General features: G+C 37.3%; 2 protein-coding genes across 7 annotated transcripts; one reads left to right on the forward strand and one right to left on the reverse strand.

Annotated features, from left to right (window-relative positions):
* Nucleotides 1–7,554: 7,554 nt before the first annotated feature.
* Nucleotides 7,555–9,132, forward strand: LOC113307751 (CEN-like protein 2). The gene is made up of 4 exons (XM_026556201.1): nt 7,555–7,881; nt 7,997–8,058; nt 8,465–8,505; nt 8,610–9,132. The coding sequence occupies exons 1-4, from the start codon at nt 7,681–7,683 to the stop codon at nt 8,825–8,827; spliced, it is 522 nt and encodes a 173-aa protein (XP_026411986.1). The 5' UTR covers nt 7,555–7,680; the 3' UTR covers nt 8,828–9,132.
* A 1,643-nt stretch (nt 9,133–10,775) lies between these two features.
* On the reverse strand, nt 10,776–18,096 carry LOC113313172 (probable sodium/metabolite cotransporter BASS4, chloroplastic). 6 transcript variants are annotated; one of them, XR_003341737.1, is made up of 15 exons: nt 17,731–18,096; nt 17,501–17,608; nt 17,344–17,411; nt 17,019–17,097; nt 16,864–16,922; nt 16,711–16,779; nt 16,454–16,567; nt 16,313–16,334; nt 16,082–16,149; nt 15,465–15,550; nt 15,142–15,271; nt 14,722–14,823; nt 14,511–14,605; nt 13,086–13,142; nt 10,776–11,081 (listed from the first exon to the last, which is right to left on the reverse strand). XR_003341737.1 is itself a non-coding variant. In XM_026561911.1 (14 exons), exons 1-13 carry the CDS (start codon nt 18,038–18,040, stop codon nt 14,531–14,533), a joined length of 1,290 nt encoding a protein of 429 aa, XP_026417696.1. In that variant the 5' UTR covers nt 18,041–18,096; the 3' UTR covers nt 10,791–11,081; nt 14,511–14,530. The 6 variants fall into 6 exon arrangements, 2 of the variants coding, with proteins under 2 accessions (XP_026417696.1, XP_026417695.1); XR_003341739.1 differs by having other exon boundaries at nt 13,086–13,170; XR_003341738.1 differs by having other exon boundaries at nt 14,507–14,605.
* Nucleotides 18,097–20,364: the final 2,268 nt, after the last annotated feature.

Below are 20,364 nucleotides of genomic sequence, written 5' to 3' on the forward strand. Positions count from 1 at the left end.
TTTGACCCAGCAATGTAAGGTCCTTTCAGCATCAAGGGAAAAACACACCATTTATCATCTTTGGATTGGCGAGGAGTTGTGTTCTTACCAGAATGCCAATCAATGTCTTGCATGAGTATTTTAGGTTCATCAATATTATCTTTCCTTTTCAAGCGAATACCCCGGCGAGTATTCTCTTTCTTCATGGAGATCAATTCATAATTTTCAAAGAAACTCGCTACTGTGTATTTTTCAGCAATTATTTCCAAGTCTGCGAATTTAGGATCTCTAAGTTCTTTGGAGTAAAGAGATCCTTTATCAGCACCACGGTTAGCGAACTCTAGCATCAGACGGATGCAATCCCCACTCAATTGGAAGATAGCTCGCGAAAATCCCGAGTGAGCAAGAATTTCATAGAACAGAGGAGTATCTGGGTCATAAAGAGGAATGGGGAGACCTGCGAGAATTTGACCTAGCGAAAATATGATTGATTGATCATCACAATGTTGATCAGAGAAAAGTTTGATATAAATAATTGACTTGGCACTTTCACCAGGAATGGTAGAAAGTGTGAAACCTTTCTCAGCAAGATCTTTTTGGATGTCTTTTAAGTTTTTCTCATGTTTGTGGCCACTTGGAGGCATATCTGAATGTAGAGTATGAGAATGAATAAAAAGTAAGAAAATTAAAGAAGGAAGAATTACAGTAGCAGAACTTATGGAAGAACAAAAGAGTTGCATAGATGAGAAAGTAAAAAGAGAAGAGAAAGTAAAAAGAAAATGGATCAACAACACAACACAACAGCATCGCAGAACAATTTCAGAAATGACATAATAAACGACGTCAGCTAAAATCATGAGAAAAATGTGATGGTTCTGCGAAAATAAGAGAGTTTGCGAGATTAATATTTGTAAGGTTGCGAGAATGTCGCAAGCCATATCCGAAAATAAAGGACAGATTAGCTGTCATTCACTATGTACTTCCTTATAAATAGTCGTTCAGTTGTAAAGAAGAGAGGGTGATCTTTTTCTGAGTGAGAGGCAAGTAAATAGGAGAGAGAAAATCTAGTATAGTGGTTATTCTTGATTCCTTTATCTTTTCTTGTAAGATTGTTCAAAGATTGATCAATAAAATTAAGATTGTTAATCTAAAATGAGTTGAATGTTAATGAAATTTTGTGAGGGGTGTAGTGTAGGATTTCCTGCAACTACATCGGAAGAGTCGGATCGGATAATGGTTTTAGCTAAGGTTGTAGCAAAAAGCCCGGGTGTCTCTATAGCCTTGATAGTTGATACAGCATTACACCGTGGAAGAGCAGTGCTTGGAAAAAAAAAAGACCCCGGAAGAGGACTTGAGCACTGGAATGGGCCTCACTTTCTGAAACTAACAAGTACTGTTGAATACTTGCAAGATCATGAGGTGCATGCACTGATGATCTCATAGGCTCATACAATCTAATTGAATCCATGATGAGGACTAAACTTTTTCAAACAGTGGTGATAATATAATATTGGCTCATTATTTGTACTTGGCACTTGCATTGCCATTGACAAGAGTCCTTGATTTAGGGTTCATGAACTAATATATGTTTCTTCTTCTTCTTTTTATATAACTTGAAACAAAAAGGGGTAAAAATTGGATCTTTTGGGAGATAAAAAATGTTTGAATGCTCAAGCAATCATTGGATTTCTCGTATTATGAGTCGGCTTATATAACGCGAAATTCATATAGAGCTCGTCTCGTTAACAGACATACAAGACGAACTTCGGCTTCTGTGTGCGGTATGCTTGTATAACTCCTATTTTATTGGTAGACAACTTGATCAACTTGAGGACGGAGCCACCGTGAGAGAAGAAGTAACCCAGGATGCAGCCACCCCTTAACCTTGTATTTTTCAAATGGCTAATATATCCTTATTTAATTAACACTAAAAATTTTGATTAGGTTAATTAATTGGGTTTAGATTAAAATTTTAAAATTATGAATTCAGTAGATTAAACCTTTTGTCTGTCTTATGAGTTCGATTTCGATCAAAAATTTTGGTTTTGAAAATGTGAGAGGTTGGCAAGGTCGACGTTTGAATAAGGTGCCGACTAGGTTTCTCCGACATGGTCTTGCATATGGTGCCGACTAGGTTTCTCCGACATGGTCCGCGGATGATGAAGACCCGACATTTTTTAGGCCGGAAGGGTCTTTGAATGAAGAATATGTCGACTATCTTGGGCCAACAATCTTACGGTCGGCATGTAAATATTTCCTACAATGCCGGCTATTATATAGTCGGCATGCACATAATTTATAACATTACCGGCTGTTGAAAAGTCGGCATGCTAATAATTTCTAATATTGTCGGCTATTGAAAAGTCGGCAATGTAACCTTGCCGACCTGTAGTTATACCCAACAGAAAATAGAGTATGGGAAGATGTAATTCACTTTATTCATGCAATTTTGGTTACTACATTGATCGAAACATAAAATATAACTCCTTGTCGACGGAAAAACGACACTTAGCATGTGCATCAAGCCTTTGAACCCCTAGGCGACCCTAGTGGACGAGTTATAGTCTCGTCAGGATTTACATAGAGATATACCCACAAAACCTACACTAAAACCATCAATCTTCGTTGGAGGAATCCCAGTCATCTCCGGCATGCATGAAGTCCGGGGCATACTCCGAGATTTTGGAGACCATGAATTCATAGCTTGCATCGAATGAGAATGCTTCCCCCTTTTCCTCCAAGTAGCGCGCTTTGACAACTTTATGCTACAAAAACAAAACACAAACTTAATTTGTTAGTGGTGTTTAGTAGGAATATCAAACAACATGGATCACGTAAAATAAACCACAAAAACACTTACAAATTGTTCAATGGACAAGTTGAAGTTGGTAGCGTTGAAAATCCGGGGTTGGAGAGCTAAATAAGCAAGTATCGCATTTTCGATGACTAGGTGCATATCATGGACTTGTTGAACACTTCTTCCATTAAGATTCCCAAATTCTTTCCTAAATTTGTTTTGTACCCTAGCCCAAAAGGTTACGACATCCACCCTTACGGAGGACTGATGTCTAAGTCGAGTTTCCGCGTACCAAGCTTTGGTGATTGCCAAATCTTCATTTGAATCGAATGATGTCATTGTTGTATGTAAAGAGCTATTGGGTGAGTTAGATGGAGTGTATGATGATATGAGCTTAGGAGAGTATATGCAAATAGTTGTGTGTTGTTTTGTAGAGAGAGGTAGTGTATCTATAGGATGATGCCCAAATTTGGCCGTTATGGTAGCCAATTATGCAATTGTACTTGCAAAAATTTGAATTTTGAATTCTCCGGCGAGGTTTTTGTTTCCCAATATGCCGACTAAGTTTGGCCGACATGGTTGAAATTTTATTACCATACCGACCTTATGATGATTTTAGGCATCATGAGTTCATTTTCTTATGTGAAAGGTATTTGGTCATTAGCGTGCCGGCTATGATATAGTCGGCAAGTTCATATTTTATAACCATGTCGGCCTTATGATGATTTTAGGAATCAGGAGAAGGTATTTTCTGCAACACATAGTCGGCAGGTATTTTAGATATTAATATGCTTACCTTGCCGAACCTTGTATGCAAATAATTTCTGCTATCAGGGCCGACAGTCTGACAGTTCACAACCTTGCTGGCCCTGGTTTAGTCGGCAATGTAACTTAACAAAAGCATGTCGGCGGAACTATTCAACTTCTTTCTTAGATGACCATCCTTCATCACAAGCATAGACTCCGTCTCAATCTGATCCCAACCGCACAATTTCTTGCTCAATTTGAAGATGTTATCCCAAGAAATGCCATTATTGAAGCCCTCACTGATTGCTTTTCCCTCAACCTCGAGGCCTAGAAGTTGATGAGCATCATCGGGATTTATCGTCATCTCACCTAATGGGAATAACATTGTATAAGTCTCTCCGTAGAACCTCTCACAGAATGCAGATACGGTAACTCTATCATGCTCAATATTCGAACTCTCCACCGCAGGACACAACCCGGAGTTCTTGACAATCGCTTTCACCTCGTCACATTCATCCTCAAGATTCCAATTCTTAGTCACTCAACATGAAGCTTGGCGCCTCATGATACGGATGGCATGCTTGTGATCCTAAATACCAAAAAAAAAACAAAATGAAAAGAAAAGAAATACAAACACTTGACGCAAATTTAAGATAGATACACTTAAATAAAAAACAAAGACGGATTGAGATCACTTAGCATAGTATTATGGATTTGACATCCCATGAGTCTTTGTATCCAAAAAGAACATCTCCACCATCTTCTGGGGTCCCCTTTGGGGGCTCAACTGGTTTCAGTCTAACCATCAAGTGAAGTGGAGGCATGTGGGAATCAGCTGGTTTAGTGATTCTTTCCGGTTTCAGTTGAAGTTGAAGCTTGGGTTTATTGAACATTAGCTTGAGTTTGTTCTTCATCTCCTTCTTCTTCTTCTTCTTCTTCTTCTTATTCCACTGCCTCTTCAACAATTTCATCTTTGATATCCTTATCTTCATCTCCATTACCATCATCGTCATCATCATCATCATTACCTCCTCCAACAGGTAGCATGTCTTGATCACCATCATCATCATCATTGTTACCTCCTCCAGCAGCCAGAGTTCTTTCATCAACACCAGCATCATCACCTCTTCTACCAGATGGAATTGATTGGTCTTCATCTGGAGTTTTATCTGAATCACTTGGTTCCGATGGTGGTTGAGAATCATTCTGTACACGGATCTTGAGCGTCCCCGGCTCAAAAAATTCCCCTCGATGTGTTGCAGTCAAGAGTTTTTCACCAACACGAGGAGGTATTGAAGGAGGAGTAGCAGTTCTATTGTTTCCCTTTTGCGACATAAATAAGAACAATTTTTAAAAAATTCAATAGTCGGCAGGGTCGACAAATATAACCTTGTCGGCTGCACAAAAGTGGGAAGGGATGATATCTAAACTACATGCCGGCTAAAGTATAGTCGGCAGGGCCTTATTCCAATAACATGTCGGCTTATAACAACTTGAACACAGGATTTTCAACATCAATAGTCGGCAGGTTCTATAATCAAAACAATGCCGGCTAACGTAAAGCCGGTAGGGTGGTATTCAAATACCATTCTGACTTTCAAAATTCAAGACATCACGAGATACTAAAAAAATTGAAATACAGCCGGCAGGGTAAAAATTTATAACCCACCGGCTAAAAAAAAACTGACGCCGGCAGGGTCCTAAGTTGAATACCTTGCCGACCCTGCAAGTAGCAGTTACAGATACTAAATAGCCGGCAAGACCTTCAACCTAAGAGCTTGCCGACTAAACCTAGCTATGAAATGTCGGCAAGGTCGTGGAACAAACACCTTGCCGGCTGAATAACTGCAAATTCACAATTTTGATTTTTCTGACCTAATTTGACATGCAAACATGAAATCGAAGTACTGAAGTGAGTTTAAGTAGGCCCTTACTTTCTCAATCGCGTCATATCTCCTTTTTCAGCGTCGTTGATTTCTTCTTCTTCAACTGCTTTTTTCATCTCTTTTTGTTGCACTAATTTTGCAATTCCGGGGTTAAAATCATTGCGCTTTCTATTTGTTTGTTTCATCTTACTAGTCCTCGGCAGTAGTGCCGCCATTTTTAAAGATTAATCGAAATTTTCGACGATTACGACGAATTAATCGATGAGTTTTGATGGTGGTGTGATGGAGAGTCGTATGGTTGTGGATGAGAAGGAGAAGAGAAGAAGGAAGATCAAATGAAAAGAATAAAACTGAGTTAGGATAATTAGAATTATAAAGGACAAGGGTAGTATTGTAACTTCACCCATATTTGGCCTCCCCTTATTAAGGGCACTATGTCCATATAAATCTGGGTACACCCCAATTAATTTGGGTATACCCCAATCTCGCCAGGTTTAAAAAAAAAAGGTTATGTTAAAATGTTCTTATCTTCCATACCGTCAATTGGAGGGGTCAGAAGAGCTATGCTGTCATCAACAATGTTTTCCGCCTCTTTTTGAACAGTCAAGTGTGAAAATGATTTATCATAGTTTGCACCCTGTTGTGATTTTTTCTTTGTTCCTCTTATGAAGGAAAGTAAAGAGGGACAAACAGATACTCTATAACAGTATGCCAGTATCAAGTAACAGATGCTTTAATGAAGTAAAGAACGATGAAGCAAAGGGTATGACTACAGCTTAGCTTTGAAGCGTGAATACAGCGTGGAAAGTAGTTTTAGTTTCCGCTTATAGAATGAAACATGTATGCTTTAACAAATGTAGACAACGACTCTAGTTGAAGTGCATGTTTAATTATTAGTATAATCCTCTTTTAATTTTCAATGAAGTTTGAAGTGACTACTTAGCACTAACTCATGCACTTTGTGGAGTTCTCTTTAATTAGTCTCTTTATTCTCAGCTCTGTAATCTCATATAAATAGTAAACTACTTTTTAGTTTAAGGGAAGGTTCCTTACAAAACCATACCTTGAGAAAATTCCTTTCTTACCTCAATTGAAAAAGATTAAAATGTCACTTCGTCATCATCGTCTTCAGAATGTTCTCCTTTTTATTAGAAAAACATGGAAAATCTAGAAATGTCAAAGCAAGTGTTAATGGAAACCATATTAAGAAATTTCATCCCTTTAAACATGGGAATATATGTAATAAAAATCAACTACTAAAGGTATCTTTGAAATACATCATGTAGTAATTTTAGAAGTTGTCATAGCAACAAGAAGCAAAAATTGTTTCTATTTTCTCTCAAACACAAACTCAAGAATATATTTGAAGATTTATAAACATTTATTAAACTAAACTACACTATTAGTAAGCGAATTCTTAGAGACATAAAAGCAATTCTCTTTATAGTGATTACATTTGCAATAACGCATCTAGTCGCTCACTGCATTGTTCACGGGTTAATTAGAAACCAATTTACATGTTTATAATTATATCTGATGGGTAAATGGGTTCGCAAGTCTGGCTATATTTTCTTTCAAATAGGTACCTGCGATTTTGAATGTACACCTTTCACTTAAAACCCAGAATATATTTATTTCTTCTTTATCAATCAAAAAACAAAATAAAATTTCTTTACTTTTAGGTGCTGAATTACTTGTACATCTTCTTGGCACCTGCACAGTAAACTTACTTCTGAAGTAGTGGTACATAAACACCCTCTTGATCTCAAGTGAAAAATGATTATAAAGTAAGGTTGCTAATAGGGGTACCAAATTATTTTGGAGTGTACCAATCTACATATAGGACAAAATACATATTGTTAAGGGACTGGTACACCCCAAGCAATTTTGTAACCCCATTAGCAATCTTGTTATAAAGGTGCTTAACCAAACAAAATAGAGAGAGAGATAGAATGTTATGTGTTCGGTGGGAAGGACACTCTAAGTGGGATGACTCTATAATAATTTAAATAATAAAGTTTGGTATAACTTAATTACAAACACTTTAAGGGTTTATTTCTGTTCATGATGTGCCATTTTTTATACTTATTTATTTCACCAATCAATGCTCCAAAGCCACTATAAATACAAGAGGTTTCTACTTCCATATCCAATAAGAAACCTACACACAAATAAATTTGTCTTCTTCTGCTATCCCTATCTCTCTTTTTGGTCTCTCATTATCATCATCACTACTGGTCCTCTCTTATTAACTAACTTTTTGTTATCATCATGGCAAAGATGTTAGAACCTCTTTTAGTTGGAAGGGTGATTGGTGATGTTCTTGATTCTTTCACTCCAACAATCAAAATGTCTGTAACTTTTAACTGCAATAAACAAGTGTGTAATGGTCATGAACTTTTTCCTTCTACTGTCACTACTAAACCTAAAGTTGAAGTTCATGGTGGAGATATGAGATCATTTTTTACACTGGTATATATATATATACATATATGCTCCTTACTATATCTGCTATGACTCTGTGCATAATTAAACTTGTTTGATATGTTCTTTTCATGATGATAAACCTACTTTTTTGAATTTGCAGATTATGACAGACCCTGATGTTCCTGGACCTAGTGATCCATATCTTAGAGAACATCTCCACTGGTATACATATTATATATATTATCTCTATAGATATCGATATCTATATATGATCAGCTTTAAACATCCATTTTCTTTATCTATCTGTTTTAGCTAAGACAGGCACGTGGCTCACAAGTTCATGTTTTTTCATGTCCAACAACAAACATATCAGAGTTTCACATGTAGTTTGTTCTAGTACTAGTACTACCCAAGTGTGTACATCGCTAAATTTGTGTGTGTGTGTTTGTGTATAGTCATAGCAGTACTAAATTTGTATTACATTCTTGATCATCAGTCATCACACTTTGAAACTCACATATATGGTTGCTAGATTTCATTGTTTAAGAATGAAACTACTATTTGAACACAGTTCATGATAACAGAATGAGAGAACTTACCTCTGAATATGTTGTTTCCATCTTGACAGGATAGTGACAGACATTCCAGGCACAACTGACGCGACATTCGGTAGTTTATGTCATCTATTTTCATCATTTTTTGAGCCGTAAATTAGGATGTGGATGAGTTTCACCATCCTTACCTATTCTCATCATCATCGCCTTTGTTTACAGGAAAAGAAGTAGTGAGTTATGAGATGCCAAAACCAAATATAGGAATACACAGGTTTGTGTTTGCATTGTTCAAACAGAAAAGAAGACAATCAGTTAGTTCGCCATCATCAAGGGATCATTTCAATACTAGAAAATTTGCAGAAGCTAATGAACTTGGACTACCTGTTGCTGCTGTTTTCTTCAATGCACAAAGGGAAACTGCTGCGAGACGACGTTAGATTAATTAGCATCCCTAATTAATCAACCCAAATGAAAGAAATAATCGAGGATAATAACGTGTACTACTCTACTATATGTATTTAAAAGATGTTTGCTAAAAATAAATCAGAAGTGGGTGATTTCAATCATCAGAAACACATTATTCACTAAGACCCTAGCTAGCTTGCTCAAGGAATAGTTAACAAACTAGAGAATAATGTACAAAAATATCATCTTTCCTTCTCCCCTTTTTTTTTGTATTTCTGGTCCTGCTTTCAGTGCTTTGTGTCTTAGTTGTAATAACAAGCTTTATATTTGGATTTCATATGCTTACATGTTCAATCTCTCTGCTTATTTTCCAACCCAAGTTACACATTGTAGTTCATTCGGATAATCTATGATAACATCATCCTCGGATAACAGATCTGGTAACAATTCAAGGCATCGTGAGCAACGTTAGCCGCATTGCCGTGTCACTAAAGTACATTATCATTGGGTGATGATACCAGTGACGTAAACTCGTCAGCACCAAATTCTTTACCCATCCAAAGAACAAAAAAAAAAAGTCATTCGGAAAACCACAAAATAAAAATAAGAAAAAAAAAAGAAGTAATTCGGTCATTGTGTGATTCAGTTCTTGCTAGCAACCCAACCCGGTGCAAGAGTTGGAGGTATTTTTTAGCTATTTCCCTAGATATTTCTCCCCTTGAGGGAACTTCAGTATAGGGTTATGGCTTGCCTCAAAACAACAAAATTATAAAAATAAAATAAAACGCAAATACATGTTTTTGGAACTTTTTTTTTCCTGCTGATGAATCCGTGCAAGATGGAGCTGAATCTCGGTAGATCATGTCAACAAGGCCACTATGCCACTGACAAAATTTGGAACCTTATGTTCAGGTTCTTAAAGTATTGCGGCAAAAAAAGGCTAAATAAACAAAGTAAAAAGATTTGTGGCTCCAAATCAACTTCCTTTCAAAACTTTTGAGCCTTGAATTTCATTTTACTTTTCACGTTGCTTCTGAGAATCCCTTGATAACCCAACACGTAGCATGTTGAAATGTAGGTACAGTAGTACTATTGGTGCATATATACCACACCAATGGGGAGAAGAATATACATAGAACTTTCACAATTTCAATCAATTAGTGTCCTATTTTTGGGTTTTAAGTTTCTGAAAAGAATAGGAATAGAAGTTGAAGATGCTGAGATTTTATATTTCTGTGTACTTCCCTATTTGATTGACCGTATATTTTACTAGTATCAGTTCCAATTCCAAGTATTTTGACAAAAAGAATCAAGGATAACACCGTATTCCTTAATAGTTATGGAGAACATTTTGTTCTTTGTATCCTGTAAAACCAGTTGCTACTAGTATCAGGTGGAATTGTAACAATCCACAACCTTAAGCTGATGGTGATGGTAAGCTAGACAAGATGCTGCAAAATGAGAACCCAGCCCAATTCTTGTTACAGTCTGTTAAATAGTTTTTACCAAAAAATTGTCAGAATCAGGAATCCAGCACCTGACATGGATTTGTCAAATCCTCCATTTTGGAGCTATCACATTTCCTCTGCGGACTTACAAAACACACACATCGTATGCGGCTTCCCTTAAAATATAGAAGCAGTCGACCAGCAAGAAGACAAAGAAGGATCAGCTTGAGCTGCTTGACAATACACAATTACACCTATCAGATAATTTATAAGAGAGCACTTTAAGGACCACCATCAAGAGTGACATCTTAATGAAACCACATAATACGACACTGCTACTGGCGGCATACTGTATATATCATACCATATCCTAAATTAACAATTTTGAATTTATCCCCACCGCTCATTTTTACTTTGGAGATATTGTTGTAAAGATACTGTCACCCATTACTCCTACTCAAATAGCTTATACTTACAACTCTAATGAAAGGACAGTCGAGAAGTTAAAAGTGTGGGGGGGGCCAAAACCAAGTTGATACTGTAAATGTGGTGAGTAAATTCATTCATGCTTTCATCCTTTAAATAGTAAACAGATTAGGACTGGAGAGGCACTCTCTGTACACACCATGTCATGTCACTGTGGATGTTACTGTCTGCAAGGTAGAGGTTAAACAGTTTGTACCTCTTTGTAGTACTCAAGAGCTACTACTCTTCATGCACCAATACTAATACTACACTAGTCTACCCAAATTCAGGTGTACTCTCTTACAGTCATCACATGTGGAGTCTCTTCTCTGTTTCCTTCTCTTCCTAGAAATCCCACAGTGCGCGGGAGTAACTGCAAATTTAGGGCAAAGATAAACACATCAGACAGATAGAAGCATTAGTTATGGATGATAGGGTTTCTGTTCACTGAGCAGTTACTTTGACTAGCAAAAATTGACCACTGACTGAAAGGTAAAATTTACTACAGATTCATGCAAGGTCTTTCTGTACACAAGCAACTAGCACTTACAAGAAGTTGTCCATAATGGGTTGAGCTTATGCATATGTACAAAAGAGATCAAAACATAATCTTGTGGGTGTCAAAGGGTGATCCAACTGATGGTCTGCTCACCATTGATCAGGCTGTTTCCAGCAGACTGCTGTCTTGGATTTTTCCAAACACCATGGTCACTAAGAAAAAAGCCATCTATACAGCTTTATTCTTAGCATCACAACTGCTGGGATTGAGTAGAAACAGTAAGGTGTACAAACAGCCCCATCCACAGAAGGTGTACATATAGCAACAAGACATTAGAGATGTAACACTAAATAGTTCTAGAGACTGCGCGAAAGAAGAGCACATGCTTCATGGGGATCAAAATTTCAATTTATATTCAAAAAAATTGCAGGAAGTTCTACATGATACTGTAGTAAAACGGTAAGAAGGGAGTCCAAGATTCTAAAGACCATATATCTGTTAATATTCTATGGAGTGATAAACATCAGATCAGTCCTTTCTCTAAAAGCCGCAACATCCGGCCGTGATACCAGAAGAAATACTTTTTCTACTCAGGCTCGAAGTATAGATAGAGAAGAAATAGGATCAGAGTCCAAATTAAGGTGCAGTTGTTTTTCAGGTAGTTTTCTAAACGTTTGTTAAGAATCATTCTGAGCAAATCCATGTTCATACTTCATTACTTCTCCTAGTACATATTATAAGCACCAATCTCCTATTTCCCACACCCTTCAAACTAGTGCTCCCAAAAAGTGAGGAGGTAATAATGGGAAAAGTGGATTCTCGTGTGTAGTTTCAGTCTTTGGTTGCCCAATTCGGCTAAGAGGTTGGGTACAGTCTATTAAACAATATTTTATACCAACCCACTACCCAGGAGCAAAGGACTGAGATTACACTTACGGAGCTCACTTTCCTATTACCTCACACCTGTTTTGGAATTCAACTCCTCATTTACCCACCTGTTTTTAATTGTTCAAATGAGGCACAAGCATAAGCAACACACTTGGAACCTTGAAAATCTCCCATTTTCAAACTAGTTCAATCGCACTTTTTCCAAACCCAACCTCATACTTCTAAATGTAAAAATTAAAGAGCTGTATTGCTCAGTCCATTTGGCAGACCTAATAACCAGGCATTGGACAAACAAGAAGAGAAAGCCAAAAGTGCATAGAAGAAAATAATTCAGTCAAATCTTCACCATTGTTTGTCCGGTGCTGGTCAAGAAGATAAGCAAATGGGGTATATTGCCAGCATGGCAGCATCTTAACCATCGTTGTGCAAACAACAACAAAGATCAAACACACAAGCCCTATTCTGCCTTGGGATTTCATCCCCTCGTTTGATCAGCTCAGGTTAAGATGAAGACTGAAACAAGGTTTAAACAACATGCCTGGAACAATGGAAATTTATTTTTCTCATTTCACCTGAACCTAGTTAGCTCTAACTTCGCATGTTACTAGTCTCAGATAAGTCATTCAGGTTATTCTTCTCACATGAGTTAAACCAATTTAAGAGCTACTTTAGTGTTGGGTGATCTTTTTATACCTTAGCACGAAGCCAACAAATTAGGCACTAGAGTATTTACACATGGGCACCACAAAAGCTGGTGCAGTTGGGGATTCAAACTCACTACAGATATAAGTACTTCTAACAAATCGACAGAGGGAGGTTTATGTACCAAGTAAGTATGTCCCATACTAAATGGGGTGAACCACCCTCAATCCACATTCACTGCATTTATTCCTTCCAAATTTGTTTTTTTATAATCTTTTGATACATAATAAGAAAAAGTCATAGATTTTTAAAAGTAACGCAAATGCAACAGAAAGGAGAATGACTCACCTAGCAGGTAAGTTCGGAAGTATAAACACCACCATGCCCAACTCTCTGATCATCAATCTGGATACGTTTCAGTTTACAGCTCAGCCTTGATTTAAGAATGATTGAAAGTTACACAAGCTAAAATAAGTTGTCAGAGGTGATGGATAGATAGTTTTTGGTCAAACATAGATACGAACAATAACATAAGGTAACTACAGGGAATCTTTCACAACTTTCAAAGGTTTGTAACGATGTACAAAAGAAAACAAGTTGATGACCTCCTGATTTTTCCAAGCCAAGCCAAGTCAGACTAAAGAGGATCATGTCAATGAATTACACCAACCATGAAAATACAGCTTTAGGTCAATTTTGATATTATCATAAAATAAAATATAACCTAAAGCTGATCTAATCCCGGATTTAACAGCATGCTATTTGCTGACGTATTTCGAAGTATATGTTATTATGGACCAGTTAAGAGGACTGCATGACCAGGAAAGTATTGGTAGACTGAACCAATAAATATAATTAACTGTTCGAGGGGTCTTACACTCACTACAAAGAAAAATCAATTTCATACTTCTCCATCCAAACAATGAAAAAGTATGTTGTTCATAACCGTTTTGTTCATCCTCTTAACTATTGTAAGGAAAATGAGAAGACAAGATCCTAAACATACAGAATAGTACAGGAAGAGGGTCACGTGTGTTGAATCTCAGCCTTTGTCTGCTGAATGCTAGTTAAGAGACAGCGTAAAATGAGACATAAAAAATATCTCACCATCCTCCAAACTAGAGTGGGCAAACAACGGTTGAGATTAAACATGTGAGGCTAATTTTCCCTACCCTACATGTTCAGGATTTTATCCACTCGTTTGCCTAGCTCTTATTAAGTTGCTGCGTCAAACAAAGTACGAATAACATGCATGGAACATTGCGCATCTAGTTCACCAGGATCTAGCTTGTATTGTAACTTCCGTCACTTCTACTAGATAAGCCAAGGATAATTAATTCAGATGTTATACCTGATTCAAGATCCAGTTTAGCGTGGATTGTTTTGTTAATACTGTGTTCTATGTTTTTGAGAACATAACCAACGAGAATTAGCCACTGGATATCTCCATGTGGACACCACAAGAGTGGGCTACAGCTGTCAGCTGGGTTTTCAACTGTGGGTTTAATAACATTTCTCCTATTTAGACATTAATGCTTCAATACAAGAACTAAACTGGAGGTAATGTAATGGAAAAGATCATATAAAAAACTGTCACATGCTAATAGTTTAGGTTATCATGATAGGTTAGATATAAGATCAAGAAATTGCAAAAGTGGCGAGAAACACATGACCAAGTTAATATTTCTTAAGCATGCTCACTCCATATCCACATTGGGATCTCTACAAACTACAATGAGAGAATAATGAAGGCTGCCAGTCGGTCTTACCTACCATAGAAATGAAAGCTTTCATCAAGCTTCCTTCACACTGCTGGATACCCGATCCTTCTGGAGCCAGTAGTTAACCAGAAAAGAGTCGATGATGATCTAAGCAAAACATAAATTTTTGTAAGTTTCTTTGCAATATTAAGTTGGAACCAGCATGGAGACAAAGATGTATCAAAAAAAAAAAAAGCATGGAGACAAAGAAAATGATCATTAACCTGATTAATATGAGCAGCCACACAAGGAAGAACTAACAGCGCTGATTCACCCAAAGCACCATGGAGCTGTTCTACAACTGCTACCATGACAGGCAAGGTTTTCTACAGAAAGAAAGAGATACTACTTCAATACTGACTCATGAGACAGCATGTTTCTTACACGATGAGAACCAAAATGAAAACTACAGGCATGACGCAGGACAAGCAAAATCGCCAATCTACTATAACAAAAAATAAAATAAAAAATCGCCCATTTACTACCCAACACATTATAGTTTCATTAAGTACACCCAATTTGATAACCTGATTATTTAGTATACACAGCGGATTGACACAGATGGCAATTTAGACTGTGATGCCCTTTCTAGATTCAGTCAGCATTAATATTTTGCTTATAGACTACAACTTTATAGATCTTACCTGGCTAGCAACAATTATGAGCGCACGAGCATTCCCTTTCTCTGAGAAAACAGAATCTTTACCACCAGTAGCAACTGATAGGCTCTGAACTGCGACTGTATTAAATGCTAGTAGAATGAGATGTGAAACCCTGCAATAGATGAATTGAGTCACACTGTCAGTTATTAAGAAAATGATCAGACATTGAATGCGTCAACAAGAATGTTGTGCCCAAATACAATTTGATAGAACTCAATCAAAAATAGCTCATACTACTATATGAAAAATAAATAACACCATCAACATTAAAGCTAGTAATGAAGAATGATTGACATTTGATTTACATTCCAATTCCAATAGCTACAAGAAACATTGTTGGCTTGACCATCAGCAACAGTGATCTTGATCTACTCACTTGCATCCATGGAACCTGGATAATCACGATCAAGAAGACTTGTAACCGAGAGCCATAAACAAGAAACAACATATAATCTCCTCACATCATGATGCAGGTGCTAAGAAACCCATCACATCATATTTAAGGGCTGGATAAGTAAATTTTGATTCATTTCATACAAAAACTACTTCTGGTCATCTTGAGCGTTTACATAAAATCGATTGAACTTCCAACATATCAAATTTCCAACAAATAAAGAGCTGTTATTAGTGGCTAGTCCATATAATTATCAGCATAAGGTTGCAGATTGATCCATGGAATTCAAAACGTCAAATACTGATCAAACTGAATCAGGAGTATATGGCAGGGGGGAAAATATCAGCTCATCACTGACATTAGTACCGAACCTTTTAAATTTAAGCTGATCAGCACAAGAAACCAAATCCCTAACACTTGAATTTCAAAAATATTTGCTAGTTACAAATATGATTTTTCATTATGTCGTATATTCAGCTAATGAAAATCTCAATAAAGAATACAAAAAATATGTCCAGATTAACTTACGAGACTAAGTAAGATTGCACTAAGCATGGATAACTTCTTGCGGTTTTGATCAACGAATTCTGACACTCCTATACAAAGCAAAGAACAAGCAAGCCAAGTATAAAAAGAGAAAACCCTTCTGTAAGTCGCTACATATTGTGTACGTGGTATGCCTTTAATAAAGGATACTAAATATCTCTCATCAAATTAAAAAAAAAAAAAAGTTAAGGTGCAACGGAAAGACGTACTCACCCTTGAAACAATCTCGAGAAACCTGCAAAAGTAAATAATTTCAGGCTTCCAACAACAACATCATGAAAGCTAATATATGTATGTCAAATACAAGAACAAAATTGATATACTTTGCTTTTACTAACCAAAAAGAGCTATTACCTTTCCCCACACTAGGGGGACAACAAGTGTGACAACAAGGCTTTTAAACAGCTGCTTAGTTGGTACAGATACACCAACTCCTTCAGCTATAAACTTCGAGATAGACAACGGAACCTATAAAATGAATGCCAGCAAACAATTTTAGTGACACTACATCCGCAGCAAAAAAGAAAAGACTATTTTAATCCTGAAATGCTCATAGAACAAACCGAATTGATCATAAATACATAATACCACTACTAGTTCGAGATACTTACAGTCAAGATGCCAATCAGATTAGATATCACTGTAATTGCAAGAGCCAGAGCGGTATTCCCACCAGCAAGCTGAATATTCATGACTCCTTTGTTAACTTCAATACTAAATGCACAAGTAAATATCTTCCATCACAGAACATTGAGCCGGCATACCTGTGTCAATGCCACACCACTCGACAACGTTGTTGGCATGCAAGAGAAAACAGCTAGCCCTGCAAGACTTTGACAAATGTTCCAGTATTAGTATACTAACAAGAATATCTTTCTTTAACCGCCAGCTCCAATCTAATAATGTTCAGCAAGCTTGCCTGTCACAAATTCTTGCGGTACCAGCTGAAGTTGTAAGATAACCTTTGAAAAAAAGGGCGCCAAAAGTAGAATAGAAACCTGCAACAACAAAATAGAAAACGCTTATAAAGCTATAAAGAAATAGTAGAACACAACAACAATTTATCATGTCAAAAAGAAAAAGAAAAAAAAAGTCCATTATCGCTATAAAAGTTTGCTGTTACTTATCACTTACATGCCAACAAGAATTCTAAAATAGGTTTTTAAAAACAACCTACGGAGTGCAAACTCAAATTGAAAGAACATACAACATACATAAGGTGATTCAAGAAATTAAGATCATACTAGCCCAAACAATCCTGCAGTCCACGCTTCTGTGGCAGCTCCAATTTCCTCACTCCGCAACAACAACCCTAATACATCACAAAATAAGAAGTATTCTATGATAAATAAAACTAAAACGAAAAAGAAAAAATCCAACAACAAATTAAATATCAATTACCAGATATGAGAAAAATCCCAAATGTGCTGAACTTGGATACTGAATATTGATGTGCAAGACAACCAAGAGTAGGATTTACAAGCCCTAGAACTACTCCACTCACAAGAGCTAGAAAATTACACACACAAAAAAAACAGATCAGAAAATTATTCACTATCCAATTGGTTCCAATCATTTCATTTGCTCAATCTATTCTGAATCTAAGCTATTGATTTGAACAACAACATTACCTAATGGAAGGAAATTAGTTCCAGCAAAATCGAACAACGATTTTTCCCACGAAACCGTCTTCTTCAACGATATCTTATCATGTTGATCTCCATTATCAGTTACCTGATTGGAGCTTAGATTGGATTTGACAACAGTATGTGAAGAAATCGATCGATACAACCGAAGTGAATGTGAATTAGGGCAAGAAATGAAGAAATTAGGGGAGGATTTGATAAGATTAGATGATGATGATGATGGTGGTGGTGTTTTGAATAAGATTCGATGAGAAATCAAGGGTTTGGGATTTAAGGTGTGGAGAGTTCCCGCCATTAGTAGAGAGAGATCTCCGGAAAGAGAAGTTTTTGCTCTGATTTAATTTTTGTGTTTATCCGGCCTGGATGTTTATAGCCAAGGCCAACCAGTCCTGTTTAACCGATTTGAGTTCGCCAAGTTGACCGGGCTATTACTCTTTTCACTTATGGGAAACTTAGGCGCAGGCCCAAAAAAAATAATATTCTTATTGTCAGGCCCAAAAAAAATAATATTCTTATTGTCAGGCCCACAATTAATTTTAGATGTGAAAATTACAGGGAGACTCATTCTCCCTGATGTTTCTACTGTGAAACCCACGTTCCCAAAACTACAGGCGTGCACCCATTCTGGAAGAAAATTATTCTCAAACCCAAAATATATTAAATTATGTTTCTGTCTTTTTTTTTTCTTCTTCTTCGTCTTTTTTTCTTCTTCTTCTCCACTATACCTAGATCTCAGAAAAAGGGAGATATTCGACTGATTTAGAGAATAAATTCATGCCTAAATTCGATTGATCTCAACAGCAGCACCAAATCGTCTTCTTCTTCGAATTAACGACGAACACTCTTACTACCGATTCTCTTCATTACAATTTAAATTCACTACTGTTATTAATGGTAGCAGCAAAAATCCCTAAATGGGTTTGTAGAACACGGTTTGGTCATCATAGAATTATGATCAAAACTTGTTTTCAATGAAGATTTTGAAATGAATTTCAGATTTTTATGAAACTCTCAGCCGTGAATTGAGTTGGAGTAAGCAATACTGGATGAGTTGTGAAGAAGGTTTAATTGCAGATGATGGTGTAAATACATGAAAGAAGATGATGGTGTAAATACATGATTTTGACCAAGAGCCCCCGAATAACTGAAAGATAATGGTTTGCGTGGGAGTTAATGAGACATGAACCAGTTCTCACAAGTGAAAACTATGCCACTTGGGTTCGTGGTTTCCGTAAGGCTTTGAGTGCCAAGGCCACACTAGGCTACATCGATGGCACAATTGTTAAGCCAGACATTCCAGCTGATATACCGTACTGGCAACGCTGTGATGATCTTGTTGGCAGTTGGGTTTGTAATTCCTGTGAACCAGAAATTGGTCGTAGTGTAATGTATTTCGACACTGCTCATGAGATGTGGATGGACTTGAAGAGTCGTTTTGCTCAGTCCAATGCCACAAAATTATATACAATCAAGCAATCGATTTCCACCTTGAAACAGGAGCATCATTCAGTTGCTCAATACTACACCCAGCTCAAAACTCTTTGGGATCAATTGGATTCTTTTCGGCCTCCAACACCATGTATTTGCCATGCTGGTAAGTCTATTATTGAACACCATAATCAAGATCGTGCTATGGAGTTTTTACAGGGGCTTCAAGATCGATTCTCTGCCTTGCGAAGCCAACTCCTAGTCACTGAACCATTGCCATCGGCTGCTAAGTTGTACAACCTCGTACGCCAAGAAGAAGAGAAACAAGGAATAAATTCCGCTGCTGTTCCACTAATTGAATCGGCTGCTTTGAATGCTTCTCACACAGACGCAAGACCACAGCGTCATTGCTCGCACTTCCGTCCAGTCCCTGTGAATCCATCCTATGGCAACAAACGACCTCGACCCTTTTGTGATCACTGTAATCGACATGGTCACACACGCCAGGTCTGTTGGAAGCTTCACGGCTATCCCAATGGCCCTTCCAACGCTGCTGCCCACAACTCTCACGTTGCTGTTGTTGTCCACACTGCTGCTCCCAATGCTCTAGCCTCCGTTGTTGTACCTGCTTCTCCCATGGCCCCATCGATCACTCCTGAGCAGTACGCTCAGCTGCTTCACCTACTGAACCCGAACAACAACAGTGTTGTGTCTTCTCCAGCAGCAAACTGTGCAGGTACGGTCTCTACTGCCCTGTTGCCTTCCTTCCCATATGTGTTTACTTGTTCTTTGTCTACCTGTATTGTCGACAGTGGTGCTACACACCATATATGCTCTTCTACATCATATTTCACCACTTATGAGGTGGTTGATAAACCAATTGAAGTACAATTGCCAGATGGATCGTTTACCTCTGTGAGCCATATTGGCAATATTGATTTATCCCCAACAATCAAATTAATTTATGTTCTTCATGTTCCCAGTTTTAAATTCAATCTCATATCGGTTAGTCAACTAACCAAAACAACCAAGTGTTGTATTAAATTTTCTCATGACTCATGTGTCTTCCAGGACCTTCAAACGAACAAGGAGATTGGATGGAGTAGGCGCATTGCGGGCCTATATCATTTTAGCTTACGTCCTTCTATTTATCTTTTATTGCAAATAAGAAGCCAATGGATATATGGCATT

This window comes from Papaver somniferum, chromosome 9, assembly GCF_003573695.1.
Source record: "Papaver somniferum cultivar HN1 chromosome 9, ASM357369v1, whole genome shotgun sequence".
Classification (NCBI taxonomy): domain Eukaryota; kingdom Viridiplantae; phylum Streptophyta; class Magnoliopsida; order Ranunculales; family Papaveraceae; genus Papaver; species Papaver somniferum.

Coding starts and splice junctions, on each gene's coding strand:
- LOC113307751 (XM_026556201.1), top strand. CDS start 7,681: ATGGCAAAGATGTTAGAACCTCTTTTAGTTGGAAGGGTGATTGGTGAT. Junction 7,882..7,996: donor TGAGATCATTTTTTACACTG/GTATATATATAT, acceptor TTGAATTTGCAG/ATTATGACAGACCCTGATGT. Junction 8,059..8,464: donor CTTAGAGAACATCTCCACTG/GTATACATATTA, acceptor CCATCTTGACAG/GATAGTGACAGACATTCCAG.
- LOC113313172 (XM_026561911.1), bottom strand. CDS start 18,040: ATGGCGGGAACTCTCCACACCTTAAATCCCAAACCCTTGATTTCTCAT. Junction 16,780..16,863: donor GTGGTGTGGCATTGACACAG/GTATGCCGGCTC, acceptor ATGAATATTCAG/CTTGCTGGTGGGAATACCGC. Junction 14,824..15,141: donor TCATAATTGTTGCTAGCCAG/GTAAGATCTATA, acceptor TTCTTTCTGTAG/AAAACCTTGCCTGTCATGGT.